The sequence below is a fragment of the Lissotriton vulgaris genome, chromosome 2_1 (genome assembly GCF_964263255.1).
Source record: "Lissotriton vulgaris chromosome 2_1, aLisVul1.2, whole genome shotgun sequence".
In the NCBI taxonomy this organism is placed as follows: Eukaryota; Metazoa; Chordata; class Amphibia; order Caudata; family Salamandridae; genus Lissotriton; species Lissotriton vulgaris.
Genome location: NC_141687.1, coordinates 504,081,994 through 504,108,494, shown reverse-complemented (window position 1 = coordinate 504,108,494; position 26,501 = coordinate 504,081,994). Strand labels below are relative to the sequence as shown.

Sequence of the window (26,501 nt, the reverse complement as noted above, 5' to 3'; positions counted from 1 at the left end):
TTTCCATAGGAGACGCGTTTTTTTATTTGTTAATATCTTTGCCGTCGTTTGACGAATCTTAGCAACATTTTCAAAACTAATGGGCGGTCAGGGCAGCTGCTGTATTGAATGTTTCGGGGTGATTCATCAAGCGAGGGCCGAGACAAAGGGGGGTCCCAAAACGCACTTTCTCAGTGTTATTTTCCATAGGAAACTTTAGAAACGGCTACAGCCCAAACTGCTGAACGGAGGAGTTCCTGAGAAATGTTAATATTTCTCGGATATCCAAGTGGGGCAGTGGAGGATCTGAGAACCCTCCCGCACTTGTGCCTGCAATCTGATTGGCTGCCACTACTTCAAACCAGGAAGTTTTGGCAGCCATCTGGTGACTCGGTTGAACAAAAAAAAAAAGGTCAAAAAAACATTAAAAATCAAGACCCTAGGGGGTCAGGGTGTTTCTACTTTGACCCTCTGGGCCTGCTTAGGGCAGAAAAGAGCCCTTTTTATTTTAAAGAATCTGCAGGGTTCGTGCTGGATCAGTGAAACAGGGCTAATTCTTTTTTTAAAATGTAACCCTCGCTCCCGCGCTTCGTTTTCTTTAAGCCCCTGGATAGGCCTAGCCCCAGGGGCAAGCAGAAATAATGATGCAGGGACCGCTACATCCCCGGGTTTTTACATTCAATGTGGGGGGGCTGCAATGCCCCCCAGGGCCCGTCACCTCCCCAGGGCTATATTTATGAAAATAAATGAATGGGGGGCTTCTGCCACCCCAAGCAGTCCCGGGGACCACCACCTCCCCGGGGTTATGTTTGTTCAATGTGGGGGCTACTAAGACCCCTGCAGCCATGGGGACTAATACCTCCCGGGGCTATATTTAAAAAAATGAATGCGTTGTGAGGCTACGGCCTATCCACGCAGCCCCGTGGACCCCCACTTCCCCGGGGCTATGTTTGTCAAATGTGAAGGGGCCCACACACCCGGGGATCGCCTCCTCCCCGGGGCTAATTATATAAATAGGTGTGGGGGGCTCCTGCCCACCCATGCAGCCCCGGGGACCACCACCTTCCCGGGTCTACTTGCAAATGTGACGGGGGCCACGCATCCCCCTCCTGAAGCCGTAAATTGCTCTTGGAACTGCCCCCACCCAGGGCCTGCTCTAGCAATGTTGAGGGGGTGCCCACCCCTGGGACATTGCTGTTTGTTATGGGATGGCTGGTGCACTGCTCCTACCATCCCATAGCAAAGAGTGTGCTTGCTTTAAAAAAGCCAGAGCACTTTGCTCTTGTTTGTTCAAAGCGAGCAAACTTTGCTTTTTACCCCCAGGGAGCTGCATGTCAGCGGCTCCCAGAGGGTAAAAAGCCATGCCGGCTATTGCAGTAGGTGGGAGCCACCTGGGACCGCGGGGTGGTCTTTAGGCTCCGCCTGCGGTCCCCAACCAGCTAGCCATGCTCCGGGGAATGGGGTCCTCGTGGCCACAAATGGCCCAGGACGAGGGCCACTTGGATTCTCTCCCTTTTTTTAATGTTTTTTTTAAATGGCTGTGCCCCGGGGATGGGTCTTTTGATTTTCTTTTTTCAAATGGCTGGGCCCTGGAGGATGGGTCCATGAGGCCGAAAACGGGCTGCGAGGGAGCCTCCTCAAATAAAAAAAATGTAAAAAGAAAATTAAATGACCTTGCCTTGGGGGATGGGGTCCCCTGGGCCAAAAATTACCATTTTTTTATTTTAAAGGGAGGGAAGCTGCTCAGCCCCCCTCCCTTTAAAATGAACAAATAATAGCCATGCTCCAGGGGATAGTGTCCCTTGGGACAAAATCGGCCTGGGGTGTGGGGCCGCATGGTCCTAAGTGATGCCACTGACCATGTCATGAGTGATGTAGTATTTGATGTAATCAGCAGTGCTTTGCGGTGGTGCGAGTTATAGTTAGCTCATCTAACATAAGGGCGGAATTTCACAGGTTTTGTACAAGTGAAATGTCACACTAACTATGACGTTTCTGTAACCTGTGTTTTTTAAAAATATGAATGTACATAGAGGAGAATAAACCACCTACCTGGATCCCGGCTGTGTCCCTCTGATTTTTTCTTCTGCTTGAATCTTTTGTGGTATATTATGCACGCCGGCCCGTGACACGCTGGAGGGACCCGCCTTATAAAGTGGACAGTCAATAAGGGCAGCATTGCAACTTTGTTTCTCCAGGGTACTGGGAGTACTCTGACCCACTGCACCGGCTTATGGAGCAGCGCTGCTGCAGCCAGCAGTCTGTGAACTTGCACAGAGGAACCAAGGGCTACTGTATCCGAGGTGCCAGGTCTGTCCTAATGTGGATACTTGCGGTTGAGGCGCCTAGGGGACCCAGCGGGAGGTCTTGACTCTGCAGCTGAGTTGGCCATTTCATCTGCATCACGTTTCTAATTACGTCTTGGACCCAACAGATGGATACAGGGAAACAAGAGGAGAATATCACCCGGCATGCTGTGAGAGGTGCATGTTGGATCTGTAGCTTGCCGATGTAGCAACAGTATTCTGTGAGACTCTGATCCGGCCCACCAGGACAACCACCAATGGTAGAACAAGTGGGAGTATATTTGCAGTGCGCTAGTGGGAAAATCTGTTGTTAGCAAGCATATGAAAAAGTCAATTAGGACGAAACGCGTCATACCGATGCTTCCATGAGAATAAACCACCTACCTGGATCCCTGCTGTGCCCCTCTGATTCTTTCTTCGGCTTGAATCCTTTGTGGTATATATATATATATATATATATATCCACACACAGGTTGCCCCATTGAAGGTGCTGCATACGAAGGGGTGATGCACAGGAAGCCGCTGGCAGCCTAAATCACAGGATGCCGCTCGCTCTCCTGATACAGCCATACGCGTTTCGAGCATAACCTTGCTCTTGTTCACTGGCACTGCAAACACAAAGGAGGCGGGCTGTTAGGAAACAAATTTATTCACGATAGGTCCCGCCCCTGTGGGCTGTGGCATTCTGGTTATGATAGTCCTCATTACAGCCAAATGACCCTGCAGTTCCTTTTAAAAGCCAAGTGGATACCGCTTCCTCAGTGTTTGTGAAAAGTTAATTTTTGTTAGCGGAAAGCGTCACTTGCACCTCTGTAGAACACCGCCAATATCAACCCGCGGCTCAGGCCCCCTTCGTTCTCGGACGTACTTGTAATCACCAGCACTTGTAATCGTATGCAGCACTTTCAATGGGGCAACTTGTGTGTGGATATATATATATATATATATATATATATATATATATCTTCCAAAGCCAGGCGCTATGTAATGGCCTGTCTGACTACTTTCAATAGAAAATCGACAACATCAGATCTTCTTTCCCTACTGATTGGACTCCTCCGGCTCCCTATGTCAGGGACTCGGAAACCGCATCATTGATGTCCTTTAATGAGTTGACTATTGAGACCGCATTAAGGCTGTTTGCCCAGTGCAAATCTGGTTCCCCTCTTGATCCGGTCCTTGCTAAGGTCATGGGCAATTTGGCCCCTTTATTGGTCAGACCTTTTCTTTCTATCTGGAATGCCTCCCTTCACATTGGCAAATTTCCGACTGCTTGGAAAGAGGCTATGCTGGTCCCCATCCTGAAAAAGGCACATGCGGATCCAGCACAATTTAGTAACTATCGTCTTATTTCCCTCCTCCCTAAACCTGCCAAAATTCTGGAAAAGGCCGTGCAGCAACAATTGGCGGAATATTTAGAAAGTAACCTATTATTCCACGACTCTCAATCCGGATTTAGAACGGGTTTCAGCACGGAGACTGCTCTCTTGGAAGTATCTGAGACGATCCGTGAGTGTGTGGATAGGGGCGAGGAGGCCATGTTGGTCCTCCTCGACCTATCCGCCGCTTTTGATACGGTTTCACATAAGATTCTATTGGATCGTCTGAGGCAAGCTGGAATAGGTGCCACTGTACTATCCTGGATTGAGTCCTTCCTTATAGGAAGATCTCAGAAGGTGTTTCTTAAACCTTTCAAATCAGAGGGTAAACCCCTTCTTTGTGGTGTCCCTCTGGGCTCTGCCCTGAGCCCTCTATTTTTAATGTTTACCTTGCACCTTTGGCTGAAGTGGTGGAGTCCTGGGGGGTCAGAGTGATCTTCTATGCTGATGATACTCAGCTTGTGTTTTCTTTTAGAGATCACTCTGACTCCAGCTTTGCCAGCTTCCGCCATTGCCTGGACAATATATGCTCCTGGATGACCACCAATCACCTTAGGCTTAATACCGATAAGACAGAGGTCTTATTTTTTAACCAGAAAACTCCGCTGTCTCCTAGCCTGTGGTGGCCTACAGTGCTTAACCCCCCGCCCACTCCTGTCCAATCAGTACGCAACCTAGGCTTCCAGTTTGATGATGCCCTCTCCTGTAAAGCCCAAATTAACAAGGTCACATCAGCCTGCTTTGCGAAACTACGTATGATTAAAAAGATCTTCCCATACCTCACTCTAGATGCCCGCAGAACCATTATTCAGGCCCTCATTACATCACATCTGGATTATGCCAACAGTCTCTATGCCGGTGCCCCTCAGTACCAGATCGAACGTCTGCAGATTGTGCAGAATGCGGCGGCAAGACTGATTGGCAATATCCCTTATCGGCAGTCGGTTGCTTCCTACCGCAAGAAGCTACATTGGCTTCCTATCGCATGCCACATCCAATTTAAGATTCTGACCCTCGCTTTTCGTGCTCTTAATGGCCTGGGCCCAGGATACTTGAAAAAGCGATTGGTAGTGTCTCAATCAGTCAGATCCTTGAGATCCAATAGTCTACGCCTTCTGATTGTGCCACGCTTCCGACGTTCCAGAATGGGCGGTAGAGCGTTTGGCGTAATGACTGCCAAACTCTGGAACAGCCTCCCATTTGACATTAGGTTCAGCCCTTCTAAATCCCTTTTTCACAGTAAATTAAAAACTTGGCTGTTCTCCATGGCTTGAATTTAGTCTCTGGATTTTCCTTTCCTTTACTGAGCCTTCCGTCTTTAGCACCGGGACACCCCTTCGGGGGTAGCCGTGCGCTCTATAAGCTGCTTAAATTAAATTAAATAAAATTTCTGCCACAATAAGCACCACAGACCACACGCACTCGAGGAAGTACAGCAAGTTTGCGTTTATTTCCCAAGTAACGCTACGCGTTTCAGCACAAAAAGTGCCTTGATCGAGTGCGTGTGGTGCTTATTGTGGCAGAACTTTGGAAGTTATTGAAAACTCGGCGGCGGGGTTTGCCGAGAGAACACGCCACCTGACAAAGGGAAATGGATCCCGGAGAATAACCCTCTTGCTGTGTATCATATATATATATATATATATTCACTGAAAAAACCATAGGTTTCACACCAGTTATAGTTAGTAGGAAATTTTACTGACATAAAACCATTGAAATTCCCACGTTATAGTTAGTTGGACTCACTATAACTTGCGCGCCTGCAATGCACTGCTGATGATGTCACATATTACATCACTCATGACATGGTCAGTGACATCACTCATGACATCACTGATGACACCATCCAGTGAATGTGTGTCTTTCTGAAAAATCAATATGTTTTATATATGTATTTGTAAAGGTCGATGGACGAATAAAAGTTTAAATAAGTGTGTAAATGGATGTTTATTTTTAATAAAATATTGATTGGTTAACTGGCTTAAAAAGTGTATCTTAGTGAATACATATATTAGCAAGTAATTTTTAAATATTTAAATATATGTATCAGTGTTTCACTTTGTGTATAAGTGGCTGCATGGGTTGGTGACTGACTAACTGTTTGTATGTGTTTTGAAGACAGCGTATGTGCAGGACTGTATGGGTGGATGAGTGTGTATATGTGTGTGTTAGTGAGTGAATGCCTACTCACTAGTGTCTTTATGAGTAACTACATATGTGTTAATCTAGTATATGTGAGTATTGATGTATATAAGTGAGTATATGTGAGAGTGAGAGATTGAAAGAGTTCCTGTTTAAATAAGTATGTGTTTCTATAAGTGATTGTTTAAGAGAGTAAGTATGTGTAAGTTTCCTTAGAAGTAATGTGCTAGTGTGTGTATAGCTATATATGCAAATAAATGGATGTTCAATAGTTTATTTGCATGTGTGAGTATGTGTGTGAGTAACTTTTGGATGACTGTCGTTGTGTAACAGGATGTATATGTGTATCACTACATATGATGAGTGAGTATATGTATGAGTGACTATATAGAACTGTTGCTGGATGAGAGGATGTGTATGTAGATGGTGGAATTACTGAATTGGTTGTTGTAACTGGTATGGGTATCTCAATTTTTTGAAAATGTTAGTTTCTATTTTTGAATATGTGTTTCAAGGGTTACATTACACTGAAAGGAGGTCTGTCAGTCTGTCACAAGGATGGTGTCATCAGTGATGTCATGAGTGATGTCACTGACCATGTCATGAGTGATGTAATATGTGACATCATCAGCAGTGAATTGCAGGCGCGCAAGTTATAGTGAGTCCAACTAACTATAACGTGGGAATTTCAATGGTTTTATGTCAGTAAAATTTCCAGCTAACTATAACTGGTGTGAAACCTATGTTTTTTTCAGTGAATTTAATAGGTTTTTTTAATGCTAATTCCTAACTATAACTGGTGTGAAACCTATGTTTTTTTCTGTGAATTTCATAGGTTTTTTAAGTGCTAATTCCTAACTATAACTGGTGTGAAACCTATGGTTTTTTCAGTGAATTTCATAGGTTTTTAAATGCTAATTCCTAACTATAACTGGTGTGAAACCTTTGGTTTTTTCAGTGAATTTGAAAGGTTTTTTAATAGCAAATTTCTATAGCTATGAAATGTAATATGTTTTATATTGACTCCTATATTGTATATTTATGTAATACAATTTTTTAATAAAAAATGTTTTGCCCCGCGGGGCCCTTTTATAGCCCCCACATTAAACCTAGGGGGTCAGGGGGGTCTACTCTGCCCCCTTATGGTCAATTCCCCCTTTGTTTTTGCCACCTACCTTCAGGTGTGCCATACTTTTGTCATGAGTAAGACTGTTAGCGCTCTAGTTGTTCTTTAGAACACTCTGGGACATTCTGTCATTGGGCTATAGTTGGGCTACATCTGGCTGATATTTGGGCTACATTTGTTTTTTTTTGTCTCTGGTGGCCATCTTTGGGCTACATTGGGCTACATTGGGCTACATTTGGGCTTTAACATATATATAGCCCAATGTAGCCCAATATATATTTTTTCAAAGTTAATTTTCATAAAAACCACTGGAGCATATATCTTGAGACATAGCAAAGGCACATCGGGGTACCAGTCCCTACAATTTTGCCAAGTTTGGTGGAAATCCATTCAGCCGTTCGGGCTAAAAGTGAGTTTGACCGCCCTATGGAAATTAACATGGGGAAAACACGTTTTGGGACCCCCCTTTTATCTCGGCCCCCGCTTGATGAATCCCCCCCCAAACTTTTAGGGAAAGAGCAGAGCTCCGCGAGGCAAATTTGAGGAAATTTTCAAGCAGATTCGTCAACCGGCGCCAAAGTTATTCACAATAGAAATTTGAGATTTTGCATTGAAAAAAATCCTAACTATAACTACCTACTGGCGACCGCCAGTAGGTAACATATACATATATATATATATATATATATATATATATATATATATATATATATATATATATATATATATATATATATATATATATATATGTATATATATATATATATATATATATATAGTTATTTATATAGATATATATATATAGTTATTTGTATAGATATATGTATATATATATATATATGTATATATATTTGTGGATACTTGTGTCCCGCATTAACCCTCCTTGGTATCACACGCCATTAATCAAGAGCACAGAAAGACAGCACCAAGCAGACTAGAGAAGCAAACGGGTCGGTAATTCTTTTTGGAAACGCTTTATTCTTTTTTAAAGTTTCTTAATTTTCAGCTAAGTGCATGTGCATGAAGTGGGAAAGAAGACCAACGTGTTTCGGCCTGGGGCCTTCATCGGGGTCATAGAGTGCCCTGTACAGAGTGTCTGTTAATGGGGACTAAGCAGTCTCTCCCACAACCATTAAAATCAAAATTTTAAAGGAACACTGGTTATTTGTTCTTGTGTATGACAGTAGCAGTGTAAACAAAAGTTGCAAAGCGACCCTAATTTATATGTTTATACTGTTTTTTAAAACATTATTGTGACATAATCTATGCAAAATGCAGTTGATCACGATTCCACAATTCTGGTAAAGTACCCAAGAAAAACATATTTTTGGATATCTATACAAAATGCAAATTGATATATTGAACAAATGTTTCCACAATTCCACTAAAGTACCACAGAAAAACATCTATTAGGTTATTGGGAAAATTCGAGTTTTGATTCATCACAAATCAGGTCCCACAAAAAGGGTGCTGAGACAAACAACACATATAATATAATATCTAGATGATTGGTGATCTAAAGGGCTCAAAAGGGTGCCCAAAATCATATATATTAGGTTGTCAGGAAAGTTTAGTATTCGATTAATCACAGATCCGGTCCAAATGAAAGAACGAAAAACATTTTTTTTATTTAAAATATCGGACTTATGGTAATTAAGAGAGGTCAATGGAGTGATAAAACACATATGATAGACTTAGGACTCAAGACAACAGAATATAAACTGTATTAACTGTCAAAGGCAGATATCCTGATAATTAAGCAAGTAAGATTGGTGTTAAAGTGCATTGTGCTATGCGAGAACAAGCTCAAAAAGTTATCATATATATGAGAAATGTCATCATTTATAAATAAATAAAAGTGGTTAGTAGATTCTCAAATTGTCATTTCATGAAGGGCAAAGTGTCGGTTCCCGGATATGTTTTAAGGTATATTCAAAGTGCTCAATAAATTAATACATTGCTGGGTATATATAAGCATTGACTCAGTAATTTAAGCAATACAGAAGTTCTAGGTGGGAAATAAGTTTTAAAGTGCACCGTGCTTAACCGGGAAATGTGTATATACATGATATAAGAACAAGTATTCCTCCTGCTTCACTATTCAAAGTCCCACAAAAAAGTTTATAGTAAATACAATACTGGTACCCAGGGTATTAAGATGCATTCTCATATTGCTCAGGGACAAAGTGTCTATTCACAAATAGAACAAAAGTACATGTTACATACACTGTACTATATAAGTTGCAGGGTATATGTAAACATTAGTTTGTTTGTTTAGACAGCCCAAAGAAGTCAGGACGGTCATGCCTGTTAAAGTGCACCATGCTTTGGGTGAAAAACAGGTTTGTATACACTATGGGAACAAATGCTTTTCTTAAGTCTCTATTATAAGTCCCATAATGAGCTTAAAATAGGAAGAAGGGAATACTATTTAAATAGAACACTAATGTCCAAGGTATTAAAGTGCGTAGTGTTAAGTAGTAAAGTACCTAAAAAGAGAATCCTATTGTCCCTTTCATTTTTTTTTTTTTTTTTTAAATATTTTTATTTGATTTTACAACAGTAAGACAGTACAACAAATAACACAGACCCCGCCCCTCCCTCCCCGGTCGAGCAGATCAGAAAGCAAGAAATTGGTCAAAAAAGAAATAAAAAATCATTAGAAGCTATACAAAACAATATTGAAAAGGAAAATTTATATGTTAAATTAATGCATTTAACATTCAATTTCGTGAGATTGCAAAGTTGAGTAGCGGCTTAAGCAGAACATACTGGTTATTGCTATATATATCATTGCATTTTAGACCATACTATTAATGGAGACCAAATTTTTTGTCCTTTAATCTGACTCTTCCTGCCTTTGTTTTTGTAGATCGCCATCTCTAAATTAAAAATTGCTAACAATCTTGCAAACCATTGTTGATATGATGGGGCGATAGGATTTAGCCAAGCCGAGGCTATACATATTCTCATTACGGCCATCGAAATAAAAATCAATTCGCAACCAGCTTTGTGGTTAGCAGGGTTTGTAACACCTAGAACTACGGTTTCATCTAATAAATTAATCGTTATTCCGAGGATCAGAGTCAGAAAACGTGCAATATTTGTTTTAAGAGGAGTTAAAACGGGACAAGCAGAAAAGATATGAATACAGTCCGCATTTTGTAAATTGCACCGAAAACAACATGTACCTCTCCCACTACCCCATTTAGATATTTTGTCCGGGGTATAATACATAAAAAAACATATTTTATAAAATTGGGTTTGAAGTTTAGTAGACATAAGGATCGTTTGAGATAACCTATACGAGTGTTCAAATTCCTCAGAGGAAATTGGAATTTTACTTTGCCACTTCTGGGTGATTTTTTGAATATCATCCACAAAATATTTCAGTAATAGAGAATAAATCTCCCCGATCTTGAATTTTTTCTGTGAGTGGCTTAACATATCAGCTATGTCTATTTTGCGGATGATACCCTCTCCCATTGTATGTCTTAACAAAAAGTCTCTAATCTGGAGATACTTAAAGAAGTCTTTCCATTCCAGATGAAACTTATCCCTCAAGGTTCCAAAGGAGTGTAGCCCCTCTGAGGAGAAAAAGCATCCCAAATGAGTGATCCCAAGTGCATTCCACCTGTTAATGCAGCTATCTTTGAAGATTTCCGGTAGAGAGGGATTGTTTTGAGTTGGTGTGTAGTAAGATAAACGACCTAAACCTGCCATCTTCTTCACAGATTTCCATACCTTAAAGGCTCCTATAAGCGTTTTTAATCTCACTTTTTTGTGATAGCTATCGAATAGATATCTCCACAGATAGCCTGTACTCTTATCCCCCAGTATTATCTGGTGAATTGATGGAGTCTCGTTAACTTCCCCTACCTCTATCCCCTCCAGGTGGAAGAGTTCCTGATTGTATAGAAGGACTGTTGCCCAATAGTATGTTCTAAGATTTGGGAGTGCTAGACCTCCTCTTTCTTTGGGGAGCGTCAGCAATCTGTATGAGCGGCGGGGTTGTTTGTATGACCAAATAAAGTTTGTAAAGATACGCTCCATTGTCTTAAACCAACGGTCTGAAATTTCAAGATTAATGGCTCTAAATAAATACAGTAGCTTTGGAAAATAGACCATTTTTAATGCATTGACCCTTCCAATCAATGAGAGGTGTAAATTATTAATACGGAGGAGATCTTTCTGCATTTTATTCGATGCAGGTTTCAGGTTTAAATCGACAAGTTTTTCTAAGTCAGATGTGATGGTCACCCCTAGGTAGATAGCAGATTCTGTTATACGCGAGTCCGTCATAACACAGTTATTATTAATAATAATCTGCGTTTTCCCCTGGTTTAGTGCATACCCTGAAAATTTTCCGAATATTTTGGCCTCTGACTCGATAGTAGGCATAGCCAAGTTTGGATTGGACGTAGCGATGGCGATGTCATCGGCATAAGCAAGGGTTTTTGTTAGATAGCCTTGTGTCGATATAGGGGCTATGTTCCTGCTGCCTTCTAGTCTGCGAATAAACGGATCGATATAAATGGCGAACAACAATGGGGAACAAGGACATCCCTGCCTAGTTCCTCTCGTAATTATCAATTCTTTAGAAAGGCAGCCGTTAACCATTACCATGGCCCGTGGGTTGTTATATAACTTTTGGATTGCCTGTATAAAAACCTGTTTAAATCCCACCCGGGACATGGCCTGCCAGAGGAACTGCCAGGAGACCCTGTCAAAAGCCTTTTCGGCATCGAGTAATATTAGTGCCATCGGGTCTCCTGCTACTTGAGTACTGTCAAAAAGGCTGATTACCCGCCGTATATGATTTGTAGTTTCTCTCCCGGGGATAAAGCCATGTTGGATGTTGGATATGAATTTATGAATAATTATTGACATGCGATTAGCCAGAAGTTTAGAGTAAATTTTTGAGTCTGCATTTATTAGGGTGATAGGACGGTAGGAGCCCATCTGATCCGGGGGTTTGTTTTTTTTTGGAAATATCACGATTTTTGCCCTCGACCATGAATTTGGAGGCTGTCCTCCTCCAAACACATGTAGGCATATATCTAACAATATTTCTTGGAGTGAGTCCTGAAATGTTATATAGAATTCTAATGGAATAGCATCTAATCCCGCTGCTTTCCCCCGGGAGAGATCCTTCATTGTTTTTAATAATTCATCAAGAGTGGGGGGGTCTTCTAGTCTTTCTTGATCTTCTGCGTTTAGTTGTTTGCAGGTATCTGCTTCTAGATATTCGGTAGTCATGTCTAGGTCTATTTCTCCCTCCTCTGTATATAGTGCACTGTAAAAGCGCCAGAATGCTTCTCTGATCTTCCCTGAGTCGGTTATCCTACCTTCTGTCGGGTCATCGATCTCGAGTATGACATTCTGTGCGGTCTGCTGTCTCATCTGTATAGCTAACTGCTGCCCCATTGTTTCGCTAACTTCATACATTTTTTCGCGATGGGCTGTAGCTTTTTTTACTGCCTTAATAGTGTATTCGTTTGTGATTGATGCTCTGGCTATTGCAACCTGTTGCTGGATTTTATCTATTTCCTCTTTATTGGAGGGGCCCCTTGTCGCCCTTATAAGATCTTCTTCCACCCTCTTTAATTCGTCCTGTAACAGATTTAGAGCTTCTCTAGCTTGTTTGTTAATCCTAGAGGAATATTGTATGGTTTCTCCCCTAATTCCTGCTTTTAGGGCATCCCATACAAAATTTACCGTTGTACTTCCTTTGTTTATTGCTAGGAACTCAAGTATCCATCTTCTCATGTGATTGCAGTATTCATTCTCAAATAGCAAAGATCTATCAAATGTCCAGCCTTGTTGTTTCTGTATTAAAGAAGCTGTATCAACTGTACATACCAGGGGGTTATGATCCGAAAAGATACGAGGTAGCTTTTCTAGTTTTAGTACCGATCTTAATGAGTTGGAGATTAAAAAATAATCTAGCCGGGCATGTGTCTGGTGAGGATTAGAGTTAAAAAGTATAGCCAGGATCATTAGGATTATTACTCGATGTCTGCCACCCATCTACCAACCCATGAGTGATACATAACTGCTTAATAGCTCTATTGTCCCTTTCAAACATAATAATGCAGTATTAACATCAAGGTTTTTTATTGACATTGCTTAAAATGCATAATATAATCCCATTGCAAATGGTTCAAAACAATATTCTGGCTTACATTATAACAGCCCTGAGTGTTGCACAGATATTGTTGGACAGTGTAAAAAAGATTAACAAAAAAGTATACAATTCTGCATCCATATTTAATCCCCATGGTATCTCAGTGCCAACCGTTATAATCCATTTGGACTCAGTTTTACTCAATGCAAGTTCTCGACCACCTCCTCTTATACTCTAGGGTATGTGTTCAATTCTATAAAATGATAGCTGGTTTGGGTCTCCATGATCTTTCCGAAGATGTGTTGCCATGGCATACGTGAAGTCTTTATTGTTTATTGCTCTAATGTGTTGCAGGATACTCGGTTTTAATTTATTTACAGTGCTGCCAATACATTTATTTACACACTGGCATTCAAGGATGCAGACCACATGAGTTGTCTCACAAGAGATTCTTTCTGTGATCTTTCTTTTCTCTCCAGTGAAGGTTACTACATCCTGATGATTGCATCCATACTTGCAGGCTTTACACTTATGGCATTTATAGAACCTATTTGTTCATAGCCAATTATCCACAATGTTTTTCTTTCTTGCTTTAACTGTGTGTTACAATGTCACCCAGGGAGGGCGCTTTTCTGTACATAATACTGAGATAGTTTTGGGTGCAAAACCTTAGATCGTCATCATGTTGGAGTGTTTTCCAATGTTGTTGCAAAGTATTTCTGACTGTTCCACTAGAGGTATTGAATTTGTTTATGAACCTTAACTCATCTTTGCTGTCCTCTTTCTTGTCAGTGACCTGTTTGGGATAATGTAGGACCTCTCTTCCTTTGTTCATAGCTCTTTGTTTTGGATTGTCCAGGACCACTGTTGGATATTCTCTTCTTGAGAATCTAGTATGCATCTGGTCCAATTGTGACATGAATTCTCCCTCCTCAGAGCAGTTTCTTCAGACATGTAGGAATTCCCCATAGGGTACACTCCACTTGAGTGATCTGGGATGGGCGCTGTTAGCCACCAGAATACTGTTGCACACTGTGGGTTTATGATTGAAGGTGGTACAGATCTTTTTATTGTGGATGTATTTTTTCATGTCTAAAAATTCAATTTCCTGATGGCTTGTATTGTAGGTGAATTGCAGATGAAATGCATTCTCATTGAAAGATCTCAAGAAGAGGTCCAGTTCCTCCTACCTCCTTCCCAAATTAGAAATAGTTTGTCTATGTAACGCACCCATAGCACCACTCTGTTATTCATTGTTTTATTTTTGTCACTCCAGACCTGTTCGGCTGCCCAGAAACGCATGGTCAGATTAACTTACATAGGTGCGAAAGATGTTCCTATCACAGTTCCTCTCTTTTGTCTGTAAAAATTTGTTGTCATATATTAATACATTGTTATGGAGTCAAAAATTGATCATTTCTAGGATAATTTGTGTCTGTTTTATGTGTGTGTATGTGTGTGTTTTACTTATCATGAGTGTTAGACTTGGCCCTTTTTGCTGGGACATCCCTGAACTTTTTACCTTCCTCCTGTATTGTTTCTGACCTGTTTTGTTGGTTTTAGGACTCAGGGCACTTTGCTACTGCTGATCAGTGCTAAAGTGCATATGCTCTCTGTATAAAGTGTTATGGTAATTGGATGTCCATAATTGGCATGTTTTTCTTACTTGTAAAGTCCCTAGTAAAGTGCACAATGTGTGCCAGGGCTGGTAATGGAAATGCTACTCGTGGGCCTGCAGCACTAATTGTGCCACCCACACAAGTAGCCCTAAATAGATAACTTAGGCCTGCCACTGCAGTGCCTGCGTGCTGTTTGTTAAACTGCTTTGTTGTCCTGACAAGTGCACCCACTTGCCAGGCCTTACCCTTCCCTTTTTATGCACATCAGACACCCCTATGGTAGGGCCAATATACCCCCCTGGGAAGGGTGCAGTGTCTGTGAAAGCTAGGACATGTACTGAGGTGTGTACCATGTCCTGAGAGTGAAATACTCTCCATTAAATTTTTCACTGTTGCAAGGCCATCTTGCCGATAGGACAGAATGGGGAAGGCTGTGCCATATGTTTTAAGCCTATCTTCCCATATGCTTAAGTTGGAGAGGTGATGTTTAGTGTGCCTGAACTCACAATTTAATAAGACATCTTTTTGGAAAGGTGGTTTTTTAATTGTGCGTTTAGAAACCGCGCTTTTAGAAGTGGCTGTTTTGTTGTTCTAACAATTCTGTGTGTCTCTGCCTGGTTGTGGATTGACTGTCTGGATTTGAATGTGATAGGATCTGGTAAATGTCTTGACCCAGGGGAGGAGTAGGTGAGACAGCCACGGTTGACCTGCATCTGGAGTGTAGAGGGGGAGGGGTAGCCCCTGAAAGTGGAGGCCTTGGCTGCTGCCATAAAACAATGGCTTCATCTCCTGCTGAGTGATTGAGGATCCAGAACCCCACTATCAAAGGAAGTAGGTGTCACTGACAGGAAGACACCCAGAACTGGTTTGGACAGGGGTCAGTGACCCCTGTACACAAAGACTTCAAAGACATATAGGGTTATAACTATAAGAGCTGAAACCGCTGGACTTTAGACTGCTCAAGACTGAAAGGGATTGAAACGACTTTGGGGTCAAGAGGAACCTCTGCCAGAGGAAGAACAGCTTAAGAGAATGAAGAGAAGGACTGACCTTTGCTGTGTGTTCTGGGGCTGGCCTGCAGTTTGCTGACTTAATTAAGTAGAGGCTAAGGGACTTTGCTGTGTGCTGTGTCCCAAAGTAACATGTCTCCAAAGGCCCGAGGAGAGCTGGCTCCCTGTTGTGGAAACTCAGGAACATAAAAGTTTTCAAGTGTCTCTCAGGGATGCTGTGTGTGTGTGCTTTTTGCAGCCTGAGACCTTCATAAGAACTGCCCCGTGATTGTGTGCACCCGGAGTCCAAGTTAGTCTCAGCGTCGCTGAGTGCTTGTGCTTCGTGCAGCCTGAGACCTTCGTGAGGATTGCCCTGTGATCATGTGCACCCGAAGTCCAAGTGAGTCTCAGCCACGCTGTGTGCTTTGTGCAGCCTGAGACCGTCATGAGGTTTGCCATGTGATCATGTGCACCCGGAGCTCAAGTGAGTCTTAGCGACACTGTGTGCATGTGCCCGATTGCAGCCTGAGACCTTCGTGAGAAATTGCCCCGTGACTGTGTGTCCCGGAGCAGTCTTGTTCTCTGCTTTGATCAAGATGGTGACCAGAAGTGCTGCAATCTTCATTGCCATCAGCCCAGACCAGTATCCCCAGAGGAGCTGTGCGACTTCACCGCCGCCGGCCTGAGCCTGCCTTTGCCAAGGAGAGACCTTGAACTATCACCGTCGGGGGTCCATGTTCCACTGCCCAAGATCAACGAAGTCGCATCGGAGGCCCAAGCTGAGAGGAGAGGAGAGTGAGATAGTACCCCCCAGGTAACGCTCAGGGAACATGCGTGTGCCGCCACCTGGGATGGGGTGCGGGCTACGAGAGAAACGCTCTCGACCTTTTCCATCTTTGCCACATGAGCCTCCGCTCAAGTCCGTATCACAGCCCATACTTGCCGAGGAGTGGCAGTACCGGGGCCAGAGTGTGAAGCTGCACTTTGTTTTTCATCATAACTGTGTGGGGGGCATATTTTGGCAGTAGCCGACCCCGAGTCAGTAAGAGTGGCATAGAGACCGTCCAGAGCATCGCAATCGGTGCCGGAGTACATTACATTTGCATTACGAACTGCCTGATTGTTGCATTACAAATTGCATTATTTTTGCATTACGAACTGCCTGATTGTTGCATTACGAATTGCAATATTTTTGCATTACAAACTGTTTGATTGTTGCATTATGAATAGCATTATTTTTGCATTACGAACTGCCTGATTGTTGCATTACGAATTGCATTATTTTTGCATTACGAACTGCCTGATTGTTGCATTACGAATTGCATTATTTTTGCATTACGAAGTGCCTGATTGTTGCATTACGAAATGCACTATTTTGGCATTACAAACTGCCTGATTGTTGCATTACGAACTGCATTATTTTTACATTACGAAGTGCCTGATTTTTTAATTAGGACTGCATTGGCTCATTGAGAATTGCTCATTAATACTGCAAGAACCTACAAGGGCTTGCTGGCCTAATAACAGGCAGGGTAAAATATTACAAATGTGCATATGTTGGATTTTTATCGTGTGGTCTCATTGTATATCTTTTTTTATAAACATATAATTGTTTTTGGAAACTCGTGTGGAGTCCATTTGTGGTGTTATCACTGGGTTACTGAGAGCGTGGTTGCAAATACTTTACACATTTGCCTTGGAGATAAGCCTGGCTGCTTGTGCCAAGCTACTGAGGGGGTGAGCAGGGGCTATCTGAGAAGGTATCCTTCCTTTCCCTGACTTAAAAGCATGGGTCCCTATTTGGACTAAGGTACCTACCTCAGCCAACTAGAGACCCCCAGTTCTAACAATGAGTGATACAGGCATCTGCATCATAAAGGCATGTGTGCTAACAGGCATGTATCGTTTAGGCATGCGTGATTGCGTGATAATATGTATATACATGTATAAATATATATATGAAAAAACAGCAAAGAACTATAGAGTTCTTTGCTTTTTTTGTGTATATATATATATATATATATATATATATATATATATATATATATATATATATATATTTGTTCAGCGGTTAAGCCTGTGTCTCTCAAAAAATTGCAAAATCCCCAAATCCCCATAACGATTGCATGCTGAAAAACAAATTAGGACCCCCCCTTTTTCTTGCCCCCCCCCCCCTTAATGAATGACCCCAAAACTCTCTGTGCAGAACTAGGCAAAGTATGCAATTTTTGGGGAGAACATTTCATGCAGATTGGTCAAACAACACCAAAGTTATTATCAAAACAAAAAATGCTTTGTTTATTGGAGAAGTTGGTCCTAACTATAACTACCTTACCTCCCTTTACCACTATCAGCCCTGAACCCTAAAAACCCCTTACCTCCCATTTAACCCCCCCACACACTAAAAACCCTTCCCTCCCCTTATTCCTACTCACCCCTGAACCCTAAAAACCAAATGTCCTACCTTTACCCCTACCTGCACCATAAAAATCCCTTACCTCCCTTTATCACTACCCACCCCTGAACACTTAAAACCCTTACCTTCCTTTACCTCTATCCCCCTTTACCCTTAACACCCAAACACTCAACCATCCCTTAATGCTCAAATGCCCCTCTTTTAAGTGATGTAATAAGTATGACTGTTGGAAATTACCATTTTTGCAGGGTTATCCCCAAACTTTTTACTTCTTCCTCCTATTTGTCAGGACCTTTTTTTGTTGCCTACAGGATTCTAGGCATATTACCACTGCTAATCATTACTAAAGTGCATATGCTCTCTATGTAAATTGTTCTTATGATTTGTTATCCATGATTGGCATAATTGATTTGCTGGTAAGTCCCTAGTAAAGTGCACACAGAGTGCCAGGGCCTGTAAATCAGATGCTACTGGTAGGCTTGCAGCACCGATTGTTCCACCCACATGAGTAGCCCTATAAATGTGTCTCAGTCCTAACACTACAGTGTATGCGCTCGCAGTTTGTAACTGACATGTTGACCTGGCAAACACATCCACTTGCCAGACCCCAACCTACCCTTTTCTTACATGTAAGGCACCCCTCAGGTACGCCCAATGTACCCCCATGGGCAGGGTGCTGTGTATGTAAAACGTATGACAGTTTTACAGGTCCTGATAGTGATATACTGCCAATTTTGTTTTTCACCATTCAAAGGCTATCTGTCCCATTGGCTAGCAAGGGAGTTGCTTGGAACATTTTACAATGATAACTTTCCATTGGGACAAGATAGAGAAATGGAGTTTATGCTCTCTGAACTCAGAATTTAATACCACATCTTTTTAGTAAGATGTTTTTTGAATTGTGTGTTTAAAAATTCCACTTTTAGAAGTAGGCATTTTCTTGTTTAACCAGTCTGTGTGCCTCTGCTATTTTGTGTATTGATTGTTTTGGAGTGAAAGGAGTTGCGGATGTACGTTCACTGTAGAGAACCACAAGGGGAGTGAGGTGTGTCGTGCCTTTTCTGGGTGACTTATAGCTGGGCTGAAAAGACCTTGGCTGCATTTAGAGTGGTAGGAGGAGTTTCACTTGCACCTTTGTTTGTGCTGTCTCTCCTTTGCACAATGCTGTCTCCACCTCCTGTGGTCATGCTGCACAAGAGACAATAGAACTGGTTTGGACTGGGCTCGGAGACCCTTGCCACCAAGAAAACAAAGAGAAAATGGGGTATAAGTATTGGACCTTAAATACCAGAGAATTATATCACTACTGGACCCAAGAGGAACCTCTGCCAAGGAGAAGAACTGGAGAGGTGTATGGAGGAGCGCTCCCTCTTTGCTGTGTGTACTTTGCTGGGTTGGCCTGCTGTTGCTTCTTCTGCCAAGGAGAGGCGAAAAACAGGAACTTTGCCGTGCACCTGCGTGAAGAAGAATCTCCAAAAGCTTGTGTGTGCTAGCCTCCTATTCTGAAATCTCTGGACACAAAGACTTCACCTGCAACCCATTGACCAGCACCTGTACTTCTCTGTGGACTCCTGTGTTCAAAGGGCGCCAATTCCAGTTTCTGGGTCCTGAGAATTGTGTGGTTGATGCTGCAAAGCAAGGGAAACAACTCTGACGCTGTCTGCGTCGCTGCCAGGGATGCTGCGACCTGCACCGAGGCTGGGGGTACTGCTCGTGATGTGCACAATGCACTGTTTCACCTGCACCGCATCTCCAACACCTGCTGATGCCTACAGTTATCAGCCTTCCCAACACCAGTGCTCACCCCGATGCCAACGCCACTATCCCGTAAACACAGAGCCCATAACTGACAATGGTGACTTCATGAACTGCATGACTTTGCATCGCCTCATCGGAAGTGATGCTTCAGCGCTGACGCTGCCTCACTTCCCCTGACATGGACTCGAAGCATCGTCTCCTCTTGGACACAACACCTGTACTCCCCCGGGGCAACCAGGAAACCGGCCTCGACTTCTGCACCAAATACTCACCTCCATGACGTGGTGCATTGTCCATAGACTTCGTTTTCCAAAGAACTGTTGTTTGGGGGTCCATGTGTCTCCGTGCCCAACCCCGCTCACCTCGCAGTACTTTGGATTTATGCCTGTCACAACGTCGTAATAGCCCCAGTTGGAAAAATGTATTTCTACAAGTGATATTTTTTTAAATAACTATTCTAAAAATGATACTTTGATACATGTATGTTGGATTTTTTCCATTGTGGTCTTGTTGAGTTTAGATACAGATACTTTATTTTTCTAAACTGATGTGGTGGCCATTTGTTGTGTTTTCAATGTGTAATTGTGTTTTGGAGTTCAAATTCTTAACACATTGCCTTTGAGATAAGCCTGTCTGTTCATGCCAGGCTACCAAGAGGGTGAGCAGGAGTTATATTAAGTGTGTAACTGCCTAATCCTGGCTAGAAGGAAAGGTCCCTAGTTGGACAAAGGTGCACACCTCTGCCAATTAGAGACCCCCATTTCTAACAGTGACAGAAACAAATACCTGTGTGTTAAAGTACTGTGAGGTAATGTACCAAACAGGACTTGTGTAGTACTTACCTGAGCAGTGTGTACCTACATGGTAACGTTCTGCAGAGTAAAGCCTTCATACATGTTTTTAGGTGTTTTGATGTCAAAATAGTTTTGGAGTAGAGGGCAACAGGTAAATACTTTGAGACTTATAGAGTTTGTTAAAGGCAGTCACAAAAAAGCAGTAATCACCCTTTATCACAAATTTTGAAGGGAGGTCCCGTAGAATAACATGTCGGAAAGTGCAATGCATTCTGCGTTAATAATTTAGCTCTTGTGTTTGGAAGGAACCAAGGTAGGCGGACAAGTGTAAATGTGACATTTGCGTGCAACAGATCATTATTTTGGAAAGTAAGTTACTGGCGTTGCAGCTCTTTGATTTCATCCACTGCTTGAGACTGCAGGCTATGGGTGGTCAGAGAGTAGGGCTCTTGGTGAACGTTGGTGTGTTGTTGCATTTGTGTGTTGTGGACACATGAAAGTTAATATACTCCTTCACTCCTTGGCAACGTCTGCAGGGTCAACACATGTGTCTTGATCAGCCGGGACAATGATAATGAGATATGAGGGGATGTTACACATTGTGCTGTACTGTTCCCTGCTGTAACAGGAATTTATTAAACAAGCCAGGGGAGAGGCAGGAGAATGTTGTTCACTATGGTATGTCTCCTATTATCTAAAATAAAAAAATCATATATTTCTCAGCAATTAAATCAGAGATGTATTGCAGAAGGATAATTTGCAATATCTGTACAGGAACAACACGAGCCCTACACGTAGTTATATTTTCAGTTCCAGGATTGTAAGTTGTTTAAAAGGAATGTATCGATTTCTCCTCTTCTGAAGTTACAGTGATGCATACTTTAAGTAAATAGAGCACCAACCCTTGCAAGATCATTTTATTGATAAATGTCCCCCTTTTCGCATCAAGGCAATTAATTGAATTAATCGTAACATAATGAACTGAGCAACAAATAGCGCTGATTGGTACCGGGCCAAAGTATAAAATTAGTTTGTATCACTTTAATTTTACATGGATTCGATCTGGAAAGTTGCAGTCAGGTTTTGCGCCAAACGTAGGCTCTTATTTAGAGTTTGCCGTGTGGGATACTTCTTCAAAATATATATATTGTGTCCTCATTACAAGTGCCAAAAGCTATAATGGACTTGTAATACAGCGGACTGGACATTGACCAAACTTTTGTGACCTAGCAACCCTTCCACCAATCTCTAAAAAAGGCCTTAATATTATGGCTCAAAAATTCATGTGTGGTGGCCCTGGACATCCACTCGAGATCCAATGTTTGCAAAACTAGATGAGGACATTTTGTTTAAATTCATCCCTTTTTCAGCCATTACATCATCGTGTCCCAGATAAAATCTATTCATCAGCATCCGGTCTCCTTTCTATGGACTTTTGTTTGTTGGGCGGAAAAATGGTGTCACTGCCTTCTAAGTCACTTGTACGAGTGGAGTGGTGTGGCTCACTGGTTAGAGGCGGCAGACCCGGAAGCAGAGGACGGCCCGTACCAGGGTTCAATTCCCGACGCGGCAGGGTCGTGGACCAGGGTCAGCGGACTCGATAATTCTCGCCTCGGTGCCTACTCTAACCAGGGATCACACTCGGCAACTCTGGGCATTAGCTTGCCTCATCTCCACAACGGCCCCCCACATACACAGGGGATGCCTGGTTTCACCTTGGAGATACCCAGTAGGGACCATCTCACAGGGAAAGCCAGGACGGGTTCCCCAGCGGTCTACAGTGCGGAGATACCCCATGTGGGGTGATTCAGGCGCTTTACAAGACATCATTATATTACATTACATTACAAATGATAAAATGGAATTGCTTAAAAAAACTTTCGACCGATTCATTCTTCTGTCGAGAGATTAATCAGCAACCATGGTGCCCCTGTAATGTTCTCCTGTTTGATATGTATGTGTTGGGTCGCCTGGATGTACAGATGACTCAAGCAGACCACATGGGGGCTAGTAGGTGTTGGTGTTCACTCTCGGAGTTGCTAAACGTATGTGTCCCAGCTGTGGCGATACTTCTTATATCCTTTGGCTTCACCAGAGACCCCTTTGCACTTGTCCTGCTTCTTCCTTCTATGTGGCTGTTTTACTGTCGCAGGCAGTGTTGTCCTCTTACTGGCTGGCCTGCTATAGTCCTCTGACCCCTTGGTCCTCTGGGCTCTTGTGCTTCCATTATAATATTAGGTGCCTACACCTTCCTGTGTATCTTGCGCATTGACAGTAAAGTCTTGTTTATTGAACTGTCTGCATGCTTTTTGAGAGACATTATAAAATGCCAAAAACGCACGAAACGTTAAGAATTGAAAAAAGAAAAAAACGATATCTTAAAAGCCTGATGTAATCTCACGCCAAAAAGTATGAAATAGTAAAAGGTGCTTCACCTGGTATGGGGTTAGAGTTAGCATGGTAGATGTACACTGTGCGAATGCTCTGGCCTTCGAATGTGAAGCCTGGAAACATTTCCTGGATATTAAGAAACTGAAGTAAGCAGATAAAAGTGTCCTGAGTGGGATCTGTGTAGAAAGCAGATGCGGAAAGAACATTTTAAGAATCACTGTTGACTTTGGTTGATCAATTGATGCTCAGCCCATTTCCAGATCCTAACCGTTTCTTACAAAAAAAAAGGTGCATTCCATCTGATGAGGTGCATGCAACTGAGCGTCCTTGCCTTCCTGTACCAGGAGATATCACTCCAACATCCAGGCCCTCTGAGATGCTGCAGGGGTGCCAATTCTACTAGGTACCTTTAACTTTTATCAATGTCCTAGGGAACATGTTCATAGCTAGATCTGGATCTTGTCCTTAAATAATAAAATAGACAAAGTGACTTCGTCTCTTGTGTATGTAGCAATGAATAATTCTCCAGCATATATATGTCATATGAGGCATATATATGTCTCAAATAACCATTTTAAATTGTGTTTAGCTGGCGATGGAATTGTGCATATTAATCGAGGTCTGTGTATGACTTGCATTTCAGATCCAATTAGCATTTTCTCCCCTAAGTACTTGTCCCCTAAGTAAGTACCGTTTTCTTTGGTATGTAAATATATGCAGGGTGTCTGAGACCTTTTCTGTCATTTTAACGCTCTCTGGCTCCTTTCTGCTCAGGGATTCGGAGGCGCCAAGCTAAGTTCCCTGTCTCTGGGTCAAGGGCAAGGACCTATTGCCTTGAAGATGACCGAAAAAGCGATCAAGGAAGGCAGCTGGGTCGTGCTCCAGAACTGCCACTTGGCTACATCGTGGATGCCCATGCTGGAGAAAGTGTGCGAGGTAAAGTCCATTGTTTGGCAGTGTTCTGTTCATCACTCATCAGGCCGCGCTGAAACAACTCACGGAACACATTAGCTGAGGGGCAATCACACCAGAGCAATTTAAAGAGCCATGACAGCTACACTTGTGAAGGTTATTGGAATCTCTAGACATAACAACATATTGATTTTGAATATAAGTAGCTCATGGACTGTGATGGTTGTTTTTGAATTTCAGTGATAAACAAAGCCATAAATAGTTTTTGAAAGGAACAAGCTGAAACATTTATTGGTAATTCAAAGGTGGAGCATAAGCAGACCCTTTCCAGTCGTTGACTCAATATTTATAATGGGTAGCATTCAACTAAAAATAGATTAACTGGAAGATATTTCTGTGATGTGTTTTATTTTTTTTATCTGCCCTGTGGCTACAGAGGGGGCGGGTATGTGAGCAGTGTGGACACAAACTACCCCAGGTAAGGGAACCTGTAAGCATTGACTAATATAGCTCAGCGTAAGCATGTGCGCTTAACTGAGGAACTCTTGTATGCGCTGCCCTCAATTTCCTGGGACTTGTGGCCCTGCAGAAGATAAATTCAATTATCAGCACACCAAAGAGCATTTTAAGTTCGAGGTTTGTAAGTTGTTTTAAAGGGAAAGTTTCGATTTTCCATCCTGAAGTTAGTGACATCCTTCTTTTTGGAACTGGTTCTCCATTCCCTGTAAGAGAATTTTAGTTCTAAATTTCCTCCTTTTTGAAGTGAGGAACTTGATTTAATTAGTTCTAGCGTATGGAACTGGCAACCTATAAGCCCCAGGTCAAATTATACCATTAATTTGCCTTGTTCTGATTTTTCATTGACACCAGTAGTAAAGTAGCAATCAGATTCCACTCAAAACATAGGTACTGATTTCTAGTTTAGAGGACAGGGTGCTCTGCTACATATGTGACTCAGTGCCCAGTCCGCCAAACACTCAGTCCGCCCTCTCTGTAGGAACTCAAAAAGTACAACGTTACACTACAATAAGCTGTCAATTATGTTTTCTCACAGTGCAGTACTGACGTGGACTTTTGCAGTTTATTTGGTGTGTCGGTGAACACTACCCGCAAAGCATGAATTAATAATGCACTATTGTTTGTACATGTGACATCTACTTGCCAACTCAACACCATGAAGTAATCCAGATGCACAGGAAAAATAAACAGAGTTATTAACTATTCTGAGTGACACTTTGTAGGAGGTTGGCTTAACATATGATGCACACCTATTTAAGTGATGCACTTTGCACTAATCCAGGCAACCCTTATGGTGGCTTTAGTGGTTTTATAACCATAGAAAGCTCTCAAAGTGATAGCTGCGGAGAGCAGCCTTCAAGCTTATCTTGATAGAGTGTTAAGCAGCTTGTTTTACCAGTTTAATCACGTAGTGTAGGTTAAACGAAAAAGAACGACACAGTGTTTATATATAAATACTTCTATTTATTACACAACACTCACTAGCATTTTAGTTTAGCTCCTACCCGGAGGTATCAACACAAATACACAACAATACTTCAATTGCAGTAAGGTAAGTAGCACAAAATACAGTGGTCTCCAGGGGGAGACAAACCCATATATTAAGAAAGTGGAATGCGAACTGCAGGAGACGACAGGACATGGACCAGAGGACCCAGAGGAGCCAGGAACACAAGGAATCACCCAGCAACCTCACGGAGGCTGTGGCATAGTGGGAACACAGCTGTGTGCCCAATGGAAGTCAAAGGAGTAGTTGCGGTTGCAGTTTTGTAGAAGAAGGACCCTGTAGCATTCCTTTGGAGGCCAGAAGGTTGGAGTACCACCCCACCTGTGGATGCCTCAGAGACCAGGTTACCTACACCAGGAAAGAAAAGTGATTAGGGGAGAAGAAACGTCAGAAACCTCCGTAGACGACATTGGGAGACTCAGAGAAAATTTCCTCTGGAGAAGAAGGGGAAAAAGTCAATTGGAATCCAAAGGTGGATTCTGGAAGTGAAGAACCTGTAAGCAGAAGGGACAGAGTCTACGCCACACAGGTGTTACCAGGAGGCACGGAAGAGCAATGCCCACTGATGACGGACGGTTCAGAAGAGTTGATGGTCTGCTTGTCACTGCAGCTGTGAGGACCAGGCGATGCTGAGGAAGACCAGGAGCTGTGCACAAGCTGTCACACGTTGGATGTCAGTGACTAGGTTGTCGGTGTCCAGCGGGAGCAACAGCAAGCCTTGGTAGCCACGACAGGCATGGAGAACAAAGAAGGAGCAACGTTGGGACCAGCAATGTCCAAGGGACTGCCCACAAGCAGGAGAGTCAGAGCAGACCCCGAACAAGCAGGGAAGCCCACTAAGGCACAAGCAGATCCGCAGGAGGACCCACAGGCCTAAGGCAGAGGAGTTGCAAGAGGATATCAACAACTCACAAAGAAGAAAAGGCCAATGGTGCAATGGATATGATTAGGATGCTGCAGAGTACAGTTACAGACAACGGCGAACACTTTGACCACAGTCCCCTGCTGTGTTCCCTTTCTGTTCGGTTTAATAATGAG

General features: G+C 42.6%; 1 protein-coding gene across 1 annotated transcript in view; it reads left to right on the top strand.

Annotated features, from left to right (window-relative positions):
* The window catches only part of DNAH7 (dynein axonemal heavy chain 7), a 1,812,153-nt gene that overhangs the window by 1,365,726 nt on the left and 419,926 nt on the right, over positions 1-26,501 (top strand). Inside the window, exon 55 of the mRNA XM_086955398.1 lies at positions 23,801-23,962. Coding sequence (XP_086811524.1) covers positions 23,801-23,962 — 162 coding nt within the window. The remainder of the gene's footprint in view (positions 1-23,800; positions 23,963-26,501) is intronic.